Here is an 11,664-nt window from a genome sequence, read left to right on the forward strand (position 1 = left end):
TTCAAGAAGAGTTGATGCAGATCTCTGAATGGGTTTCCGAAAACAGGCTAGAGTTGAACATCTCAAAAACCAAGAGTCTGATTATCAGCTCTAGGCATGCCCTGAGGATGGATCAAAATCTGTGCATCTCTTTGCAAGGGGGCGCTATTGAGCAGGTTAAAGAGGCCAAATTATTGGGTGTCGCCCTGCATGGAATACATTCATGGTCAACCCACATTAATAACATTGCTGCCAAAATGAGCAGAGGCATCTCCATAATCAGGAGTGCTTCTTTTCTAACTGACATAATTAAACAAGTAATGCAATCTTTAGTCTTATCCCACCTCTAACAGTCTGGTGTAGTGTAGTGCTTAAACACAAGAGCTTAGCTCCAGCTCAGTCAAAACAGAGCTGCCCGCCTTGCTCTTCACTGCTCAATGAGGGACAATGTGGAAGGGATGCATGCCAGACTCTCATGGATAATGGTGGAAGAGAGACTGGCATGCAGCCTAGCCCATATGGAACATTTGTGCCTTAAGAAAACCTACACACTTATATTCACAGCTAACACACACCAATAGACACTTATGACACCAGACATGGCTTTATGAGACACTTCACATTACCAATACCTAAAACCAATGCTGTAAAGAAGACAGTAATGTATAGAGCTATGCAAACTGGAACAAGCTACCACTACGTCTAACCCAGATTTCGAGTAAGACATCTTTTAAAAAGAAATTAACAACAGCATTTGTTAACAAAGAAATCAGTTTATGATATTATGTTATTTTGTTGATATTTGATGGTGTACATGTGGTTTCCTGTTGTAGCCTACTTAGTGTCAAGTGGATATCATGTAGATATCAAACATCATGAATCTAGTTGAAATTAGTGTTATTCACTATTTCCATCCAAGTAACCATTAGTGAAATCAGTTTCAGACACAGGCTGTTTCTTTTGCCGTCAGGAATGTTTATTGTTGGATATTCAATTCTTGTCAGCCCATGGAAAATAAATACAATACTCCTGCACATATGTTTGGGATCTGTCTTTTCCAGTGGGTATTCACCTGTAGGAAGAAATAAATTATTAAATTCCACCTGGAGGGCAGTTGATCTACTGACAAGTATGCAGCAAATGTGGCACAGGTCAAAGCAGTAAATCCACAAAAAGGGCTAGAAAGAGCTGCACTTTGATCTCAAACACCGCCCTTCCTTACAAAGACAAAGCCGCACTGAAATCCACACAGAAAAACTGCCATCCTACTAATAAAGTCATCTGATAACTATCTTGGGAACTTTTCGAGTTGAGAAATTAATTTCCATGGCATTTCTCCCGGTAGAAAGATGGATTTTCCTGAATCCCTGGAATGCAGCATAAGGCTTTCGCATACATTTTGCTGAAATTTATTTTTAATTCAATATTTCTCACCCTTTGTTATTAGTCTCTGGTACAGAGTTCAGGAACAGCTCGATGTATCTCTCTCCTAAAAAGAAGAAGGGATTCAGATGTTAAGTGGAAACATCACAGTGACTCAGTTCTACAGTGAACAACTCTTTTAACATTTGTAAGACAAGACTGAGCAGACAGAGCTGTTAGAGCTACTTTAGATTCATACAAATGTCTTGCCATGCCACAGATGAATCCAAGAAACATTTAAGTTAATTTCAAATTACTTCTAAATGACCATAATGATGAAAAACAAATATATACAGTACATACTGCTAGAGTTGCTCAGACTTCAGATAATGAAACTATTTTTTGACAAATACCTGAAAAGAATTTATTTCCTCACACTCATCTGTGCATTATCTCATCTACACTATTAGATTAGTGCAATCCACTACGATGACAACTGAGATGCACTTTTGAATGTAATTACTACAATTAATATTATGAAACACAGGGACTGGGGACATCAAACACTGAATAACATGAACATGATTAAACTGACATTATGTCATTTCAAAATCTGTTGTGACCGTCGCACTTCTAAGGCCCTTTGTTGGAACTGTGTTTTAAACAGCAGACTGACCCAGGTGCTGCTTGTCTCTGGACATGGCGTGGACTGCGTCCTGGTGGCAGGTGAAGAACACGTCCGCCTCTCCGCTGGACATCCCATCAGGCCCGCATTCAATAAGGATCTTAGACAGAGCTAAAGGAGAGAAGAACTGGAAGATAAAGACATGAAAATCATGTTAAAGTCATCTGCACAGCCATTAATTATTGAGGTTTGAACTACTGTGATGACTGTTTTGCCAAATGTGAAAATTGAATAGCAGCAGTTGCAAAGTCTGCTAACTGACAATGTAATGAATAATTATTTTATTATTGGGGGGGGGGGGGGGTCATTAAAGTCTCTTCTACTCCAGAAACAGAACAGGGTGTGAGCCCAGTTGCCAGGTGTAACTATGGGGCGAGCTGTAGATGTTTTACCTGGACGACGTCTTGTCCCGTCACTTGGAAGGGAAGGCCTCTCATGTGAACGTAATGTTCTGGGACGGAGCTCTGACGGAAAGCTGCGGGAACAGATAGTGATTGGCATTGTTATTAAGTACAGCTGAAACAGCCCTAACCCCTAACCCTGAATAAAAAGTACTGAAAGTGAGAGGACCCGCCCTCTTCAAAGGGAGAGGATAAAAGGAAGCATTTTGACAAAACGGCTTTTTATCTGAGGCCATTTTGATTGACAGCTGCGTATGAATCCAACTATAGCGGCCGGACAACAACAACATTCAAATACACATACCAAAAAAATGACTGACTAAAACTCAAACCATATGAATTAGAGCTCAACAATCAAATAATAATGATAATAAAATTGCAATACCAACTGCAATTTCAAAATCTCACAATTGATTGCTTGAGAGAGAGGGGAGTCCAAAATGGTGTCTTGGAGCTGCAGGTAATCTTTGGTCCGTGAATCAAAACCTTTCATCATATTCAACTCGGTAAATCCTGCATACTGACATCTATTTTTGTTTTAACAAAATCACTTTTCTTTAATCAACTTAAAAGTTTGAATATATATATATATATATATATATATATATATACAGTATATATATATACTGTATATATAGATAGATATAGATATATTTATTTGTGATACGAATCAGTTTAAATCACAACTGCAATATTCTATCAAATAATCACAATTAGACTTTTTCCCTCCTTTTTGCACCCCATGCAATCAATTTCTTTTTTGTTGTTATTTTTTAATCTGTTGGCCTCTTTTAGATTTTAGATTTCCTCCTGTTCTATCAGTGTGACTTCTTGTAGGATTCGTTCTATGATTTTTTTTAAACACAAAGCACCTGAGTAATACTGTAGTTACAAGAGAGCCCTCACCGGTGTTGGTTTGTGGCTGTGTGGCGGGGACGCTCCTCCTGGCTGCTGAGAGCGGAGCAGACTGAGGAGTGGACTCCATCCAGCTGGAGTGGATCTCAGAGCTTCTGCTGGGAAATACCTCGATGTATCTGGAGAGGTTGCAGACATCATGGTGTGTGTTGCAAACAGATGGATAGGGCCATGAAAACAACAGAATGGTTTCATAACAGAGTGCTGGATATACATGTAGGGGGGGAAGGGTGCAACCTGGAATTCATCAGGCAATATTTAAAAAGTATAAATGATTCTGTGCTCCAAAAGTGAAATATTATATAAGCAAATGTCTTACTGTAAGACGACTCCTAAATTCAATATTGACCTATGTGCTTAACTTTCATACCAGCAGTCAATATGGGAGAGTGGGAGTCTTTTTTTGTTTTTGAAATTAATCTCTTCACAGCACAAGTGTTCGTTCTTAATTTGAAACATATCTGTTACTTTTGAAATGAAGAAAGTTTGTTTTGGTGAAAAGGTTAAAAAAGGAATTTTTGTTATTGTTATTTATTTAAGTTATTTTGCATTTCATGGTGTCTTAAACTGATTCTGACTTGCTTATTTACAGTATAGATGAGTTACTGCATTCTAAGGCCCTTCTTTCTGGCTCAGTCAAAATAATGTTTGTATTGTTTTGTGCCATCTAATCTGATCTAATCATAAAGCGCAAATTATGCTCGAGCGAAATCGCCGGCGCTGACTGCGCCGAGGGGGTCGCCGCAGCTCGGCGGAGGGGCCGTGCAGCTCCTCGAAAATGTGACTCTGCGTCGTCAACGTGGACGTGACGTGACCAGCACGAGAGCTGTGATTGGACGTACTTGTTGTGAGGAATGAGGAAATGCAATTTCCTCATTTAACAGTGCTTGTCCCTCATCTAGCAAAGCCTTCTGCAGGCTCACCGGAATGAGTTTTGAAATGGAGGGACAATAAAATGTCCCCCCACCGACATGATTGCAAGTTCTTGGTAAACAACAGGATAGCGTCATATGTAATGGACGTAAGTGTACCACAAGCCACCTAGTGTTTTGGAGGTGTACCGCAGCCAATGCGGCGAGTTAACGTTCGAGTATGCAGTCTCTCTGTCGCCGCTCGGCGACGGCAAGGCTCCAAGTCGAGGCTGCGCAGAACCCTGTCAGCACCTTAAGCCACAAAGCCAAAATCCCACTATGGCTTGATGACAGCGTTAGTTAGCAGGTATAACAGAAACCAATCTCTGCAATGCTGTGTAATAGCCGTCATGTCATGTCGAACTTGTTGTCTACTTCTTGGCTCATACAGTAGAGATGAAACAGCGCCTCCTACCTGTTGCCTATGACCTCCCTGTCTCTCTGCAGAGCCTCGTCAGCTGCTTCCCGGGAGGAGAACTGCACATAGGCCTCGCCCGAGGTCCTCCCCCTGCGGTCCAGGACCCTGGTCACTCCGTCCTCCACGATCTCCAAACCTGGAAAACACAGCGACACTTTACTCTTACCGTTTACCTTGAAGTGTTTTACACTTTTGTGATATATATTGAATTCCGATGCATCGTCCCACCTCCATTTATTAGCACGCAACATGCAAGTTAGTGAGTTAGCCGTCACAGTCCAGTGGCCTGAGCGGGCGTGTCCAGTGTGTGTGCGTAAGGTCTGCGGGTGGGAGGGGAGGGGAGGGGAGGGGGGGTCCTACCTGAAAAGAAGTGTGTGATGTCGTCCTCGGTGCAGCTGAAGGGAAGTCCTCTGAGCCGCACCACCCCTTCACTGGCCGGGACCTGCTGGACTGACTCCGTCAGCATGGCCTCCGCATCACTGTTGGTCCCCTCATAGACTGAGAAAACACACAGAACACGGCATGAGCTGAGTTTTGACGCTATCACGTTGGCAAAATCATGGGGGGGCCCCCTTTGCTCAGATCACGGCCATTTTTGGACTCGACCTTCATTTTTATGTCAACTACACACCTGTAAACTTTCTGCATCTTGCACGGTTTTGACGCTATTGCGTTCGCAAAATCTGTCCAAAGACAAAGAGACGGACATATAAAACACCTGGCAAAGTACTCAAAAGTGCTTCTGTGGTAGTTCCCACTACAATATGTGTCTCCAGGACCACATTTTGCCATGATGACCACACGCACGCACGTACGCGCAGACACAAGGTGAAAACAATACCAGCCATCGCTGCCGCGGCTAGTAAAAAGCATTCAATTGTGTTTTTACTTCCTTAAAGAGACCCTATCCTCAAATAACACATTGATTCAAATTTACATTATAAAACCTTTTCCAGTTTTGGGACTTTTTTTCTCCCTCTCAATAAGTTGAGTTCTTCTATAGGACGAATCAGCGTGACGTCACTTGACACCCAGAAATGCTGAACCCAGTGGCAGTTAATAGTATGAGTTGTGCCAAACAAACGTTAATATCTCAAAAACCACATCGCTTATATTTTGACATTCTGAGTGAGAAGTAGCTCAAGAGTTTGATGTATAATATATACACGTCGTGTTAAAGTTGTGTGAACTGTCGCAGTTTTTAAAATGTAAACGGAGTTAACTGGCTAGAGTCAGACACTCACACCTCGCGCCACTTGGCCTCCATAGGGTTCCATTGCCGTTGCCACCCAGTGACGCGGTTTGTTTACCAAAATGCTGCTCGGCTGATCCCTCGTATTGATAGTATTCTGTTGCATCACCACACGGCCATTTTGGTAGGAAAACAACAGGTGATTGTGACCAATTAACATGTGATTACAATCAAGTGACACTTACAGCCAATGAGCTGTGTGTATTGTCGCGCCATATTGGTAGGAAAAAGGCTTGTGACATCATCGGAATACTATGAATAGTGTGTGAGTTCTAGTAGGATTCTTTCTGTGATTTCTATGGCACAGTGACACACACGACGTGGACCTGAGGAACAGATACAAGAGAGACCTCACCTGAGGAACAGATACAAGAGAGAACTCACCGGTGTTGGTTTGTGGCTGTGTGGCGGGGACGCTCCTCCTGGCTGCTGAGAGCGGAGCAGACTGAGGAGTGGACTCCATCCTCCTCCAGCTGGAGTGGATCTCAGAGCTTCTGCTGGGAAACACCTCGATGTATCTGGAGAGGTTGCAGACATCATGGTGTGTGTTGCAAACAGACGGATACGGCCATGAAAACAAGACAAGAGTTTTATAACAGAGTGCCGGGGGGGAGTCAATAGTGGGAGTCAAATCCCACTATGGCTTGATGACAGCGTTAGTTAACAGGTACAAAAGACAAAACCAATCTCTGCAATGCTGTGTAATAGCCGTCATGTCATGTCGAACTTGTTGTCTACTTCTTGGCTCATAGAGTAGAGAGATGAAACAGCGCCTCCTACCTGCTGCCTATGACCTCCCTGTCTCTCTGCAGAGCCTCGTCAGCTGCTATCTGGGAGGAGAACTGCACATAGGCCTGGCCCGAGTTCCTCCCCATGTGGTCCAGGACCACGGTGACTCCGCCCTCCACGATCTCCAAACCTGGAAAACACAGCAACACTTTACTCTTACTGTTTAAAACACAGCAACACTTTACTCGTACTGTTTAGATAGACCTTAAGATCTCTTCCTACGGTGGCCTGTAACTGACACACAGAGTAAGCTAGCTGATTAGTGCAGACAACAGACAGCAGTAAACTAGCTGATTGGTGCAGAAATCCAACAGAATCATCTGGCGAGGGGGGGGAAATGCCTTGGCTAAATCGTTGAGTTACTGGTATCGATCAACAGCCCTATCAGTCCCCCTACAACAGGTGTGCTACGCTACAGGATGGTACAAATCCTACTTTAACCCCTTTAACACACTCTCTCAAGTATTATTGTAACGTGGAAGACGATCATTTATTACTAGGCATGGGACGATCTGCTTACCGACATACATGATATGCGCTTCACGATGCGACACAACCACAGTACAGTGTAATTAAATAAAATTTAAATGACAACAAAGTCTGCCTGTGCAGTGCAGAATTATGTTTATTTCTCAGCCCCAAAATCTTCCTAGCACCGGCTTGCTAAAATGTAAACAATCTAAAAAACAAATTGATAACAAAGCGCAAATAAATTGAAATCAAATCTAATCAGAATAAAATATACGGTAGCTAATATTGTGACTTTTTTTTTCCCTGCGCCATGATGCGTATTGTCACATTTGTGTTATTGTGATATATATTGAATTCCGATCGATATCGTCCCAACAATGTTATCACACATCACAGATTTCCCTCATATTGTGCGTCCTCCTACCTGAAAAGAAGTGTGAGATGTCGTCCTCGGTGCAGCTGAAGGGAAGCCCTCTGAGCAGCACCACACCGTCACTGGCCGGGACCTGCTGGACCGACTCCTTCAGCACGGCCTCCGCATCGCTGTTGGTCACCTCGTAGACTGAAACAACACCAGAACACATTACTGTTGGTCACCTCGTAGACTGAGACAACACACAGAACACATCAGAACACATTACTGTTGGTCACCTCGTAGACTGAGACAACACCAGAACACATCAGAACACATCGCTGTTGGTCACCTCGTAGACTGAGACAACACCAGAACACATCAGAACACATTACTGTTGGTCACCTCGTAGACTGAGACAACACCAGAACACATCAGAACACATTACTGTTGCTCACCTCGTAGACTGAGACAACACCAGAACACATCATTGTTGGTCACCTCATAGACCTCATAGACTGACTGAGGTCTTTCACATCTCATCTGAAGGACAGAGACCTGCTTATATTCCCCAGCAAGCCAGCGATGGAACTACTCACCAAGATCGCATCATGCAAAAACAGCCTGAAAAATGACATTTAACGCGCTTGTGAACAGATTCAGCAACAGAGTCTGCTTTTAAGACAATAATGCAGTCAGGTGTCATTTTGCATGTCTATTCTTCGTTTACACTCAAATTTGTATTTAAAAATAAAGGTTCAACCGGTTTCAGAAACCTGATCTCTCCTAAATGGTAATATGGTATCCCTCCTCCACTCTTCTATCAGTAAAAATGCTGTTGGGTCCAATTATGTTCTGAAACGTTGGACAGTCAGTTGAAAATCACAGCAGCAGTATCTGTTGATGAATGTGTTCAATAAAATGTTAAATGTCAGTTTTCAGGATATTTTCGTGGCCCACTCAAATGAATGGCTAAAAATTGTAAATGTAAAAATCTGTAAAAATCCCAATATATCCCATATCGGTGTATCCGATCTTCTGGGCTTATTTATTCATTTTATTTATTGGGTTTATTTGGCAGGGACAGTGTGCATGTACATGAATCATTCTGAGTAAAGAACAAAGAGATGCCATGCACCAGATTATAGCTTCAAGCTATTGCTCAGCCTGCCCACAAAATGTAACAATTATAACACAAATAGTCCATATTATGCTGTAAAAAAATACAAATAAAGAGACAGTGTTCGGGTGCAGATTTTCCTTCGTCTGAATCAAACTGCACAGTTTATATTGTTCATTTTTGTTTATTTAGGGCAGAGTTCTAACCAACACACAAACCTTCAACGTAGCGCGGGCCGAGGTAGTGCCTGTGCTTCTCCAGCGCCTTGCCGACGTCCTCCTCGTGCTCCATCTCGACGAAGGCGCGTCCTGTCGGCTTCCCGTTCCGGTTCATAATCATATGGATCCCCTTCACCCCGTCGCGGATCCTGCATTCTGAACAGCACATCACATCACAAGTGGATATCATGATCCTGCATTCTGAACAGCACATCACATCACAAGTGGATATCATGATCCTGCATTCTGAACAGCACATCACATCACAAGTGGATATCATAACGCTGTTTTAACAAGTTTATTTGGTGTACATCTGCTGCAAGCAACACTCAGTGACCATAAGCCAAGTATTGGACAATTTCCCCCCATTTTCTCCCCAATTGTACTTGGCCAATTCCCCCTGCTGTCCCGGTCGTTGATCCACTCCCTCACCTGACAGCAAGGCGTTTCACCAGCAGGACATAGCGAGTGGGAGGATTACGCTATTCCCCCCAGTTCACCTCCCCCCAGAACAGACTGACCAGAGAAAGCACTAGTGCAACGGCCAGTACTCATACCCCACTGGCTTCCCCACTCGCAGGCACGGCCAATTATGTCTGTAGGAACGTCTGACCAAGCCGGAAGTACCGCTACCAGGAATTGAACCTGAGTCTCTGCGGTGGTAGACGAGTGCTTTTGCACTTTTGCCTCTCCACTACCCAGATGCCCCCATGTCTGGTCGTGTCAGCAACCTTTCAGCTGCGATGAAAGCCAGGTGCTCACCAGAGAAGAAGTGCAGAAGGTCCTCGGCCGAGCAGGACCAGGGCAGACCTTTGGCCTGGATGATGTACACCTCCTTCTTCTCTGGCTCAGAGCCCGACTGATAGGCTGGCAGAGGTGGGTATTCATCTTCGTAAGGGGCTCCTGCCTGGATGATACAAACAATAACAAAATGTTATATAGGTGAAGGCAACAATCGATGAATTAAAATAATACAATAGGGATGATATATCGAATTTCAATCTATCATAATACTGTACAAAAATGTGACAATACTATCGTGGGGCATAAAAAAAAACATTTGCACTTGTGACGTTTTAACATTGTTGTTGTTTGCATTCAATGTGCCATGATCGCTACAAAGATCTGAGACACCTAACATAATTCTGCAGTCAGACTTCTAATGTATTAAATCATATTGGTTGAATTGTGAACCCCATCGAATGGCATGGTGAGATATGCATATGATCAACAGATCCCTAAATTAGGCAAATGAAAATAAATAAGTAGTACTAATACAAGTGTAGGCTAAACATAAAAAGGCTCATCTAGTATACGTTTTTAAAGGATGACAGGACAGAATAGGACAGGACCAGATATGATAATAAGATATAACTTATGACAATGGTTCTTGAAGTGGGGTGCGGGGACCCCAGGGGTCCTTGAGGGGGTTCCACGGGGTCTCCAGCAAAAAGGGGGATAATTTTGGTCATGGGTTTCATACACTTTCTGTAATAAAACATTTAAAAGCTAAAATCTTATCAGATGGGGTACTCTGGGACAAAATCTCCATGGTCTAATTTGTGTCAGTTTAGGGGTCCTTGACGTGAAAAAGTTTGAGAACCACAGACTTATGAGGATATTAAATGAAAAGAATATGAAAATTGTAGCTATTTAGTGTGGCAGTCCAAAACAGGGTGCTTGCAGGGTGACACGGATCTGCAGGGCCTGGACAGGTGATGATGGCAGTAGGCTGAACATTAACAAGTCAAGTTTACTTGTGTAGCCCTAATTCTCACAAGCATGTCTCAGAGAATAACCACAATTGTACAATAAAGCATACAGAGAAGAGACTGGAGAGAGGGGAGAAAGAGAGAGAGAGAGAGGAGTGTGTCTAACCTTGGTACAGAGGCTGTGCTGGCTGGTTTTCAGGGCAGGCTGAAGGGGGGAGAGGCTCTGTAGGGACAGGGTCCTTGCTGTTGTCCACGTGTGATGCTGGAGAAAGCCACACCTGCCTGCCAGCACGCCTCCCCGTGTTTTCAGCCTTGTGCATAACGTTAACCTGACATGGCTTGCTGCGACACACCGATGCAACAAAAACAACACGGATTTACAGTTTCCAGACATCGTATCATTCCGCGTTTGGCATCAAATCAGAAGATAAAACAGCGCTTAACGCCTACGCATACAGTATATATCCAAGCAGACTTTGGTAGGCTTTACTGGTCAAATGAGTTATACCAGTCGGCTAAGTAGGAGGCAAGGAAGCTGTAACGAGTCCGACGAGCAACCGGCTCACGTGGGTCAGTCAAGGGCAGCATCTGAGAATCAAGCCAGCAACAAAATATGAGAACTTCCTGTCTGGTTTTTCAGAAATAAATGTTTAAACGTTGAACCATATACGTGTAACACAAGTATGTCATGTTTTTCATACCTGGCGAATGATGATTGTTTTACACCGAGGATAGTTACCGTCAACTGTGTGATTTTAAAGCTGTGTAAAATGTTAAAATACTCCGGTTTTAGCACTAAACGGGAAGTAATTTTGCTACCAAATCTTGTGAACTTGACGAAGATGGATGTCTTCCTCAAACACTTCTTCCTCCTCGCTGCAATCTCCCATACACCGCCATCTAGAGGTTTGGATGGATGATTACGCTCTAACTTGCAGATTGTGACTCTGAATGTTGAATGTGTGTGTGTTAGTGTCCTCTAGTAAGAGAGTGGCGTCAGCGGAGGACCAAAATGCAAGAATCATTAGCCAATGAACAGCCAGGAATGGGTCTCGCGCTACTTTTGCATGCTAAAATAA

General features: G+C 43.3%; 1 protein-coding gene across 1 annotated transcript; it reads right to left on the bottom strand.

The window, feature by feature from the left end:
- Positions 1-933: 933 nt before the first annotated feature.
- On the bottom strand, positions 934-11,130 carry grsf1 (G-rich RNA sequence binding factor 1). The gene is made up of 13 exons (XM_083645142.1): positions 10,752-11,130; positions 9,636-9,780; positions 8,874-9,029; positions 7,608-7,745; positions 6,704-6,842; positions 6,308-6,441; positions 5,032-5,169; positions 4,669-4,807; positions 3,334-3,461; positions 2,419-2,501; positions 2,018-2,153; positions 1,414-1,468; positions 934-1,051 (listed from the first exon to the last, which is right to left on the bottom strand). The coding sequence occupies exons 1-13, from the start codon at positions 10,977-10,979 to the stop codon at positions 1,048-1,050; spliced, it is 1,623 nt and encodes a 540-aa protein (XP_083501268.1). The 5' UTR covers positions 10,980-11,130; the 3' UTR covers positions 934-1,047.
- Between the last annotated feature and the right edge of the window lie 534 nt (positions 11,131-11,664).

Source organism: Poromitra crassiceps (assembly GCF_964638095.1).
Source record: "Poromitra crassiceps genome assembly, chromosome: 10".
Lineage (NCBI taxonomy): Eukaryota > Metazoa > Chordata > Actinopteri > Beryciformes > Melamphaidae > Poromitra > Poromitra crassiceps.

Coding starts and splice junctions, on each gene's coding strand:
- grsf1 (XM_083645142.1), bottom strand. CDS start 10,979: ATGTCTGGAAACTGTAAATCCGTGTTGTTTTTGTTGCATCGGTGTGTC. Junction 6,843..7,607: donor CATCTCACACTTCTTTTCAG/GTAGGAGGACGC, acceptor TGTGTTTTCCAG/GTTTGGAGATCGTGGAGGGC. Junction 2,154..2,418: donor CGGGACAAGACGTCGTCCAG/GTAAAACATCTA, acceptor TTTATCTTCCAG/TTCTTCTCTCCTTTAGCTCT.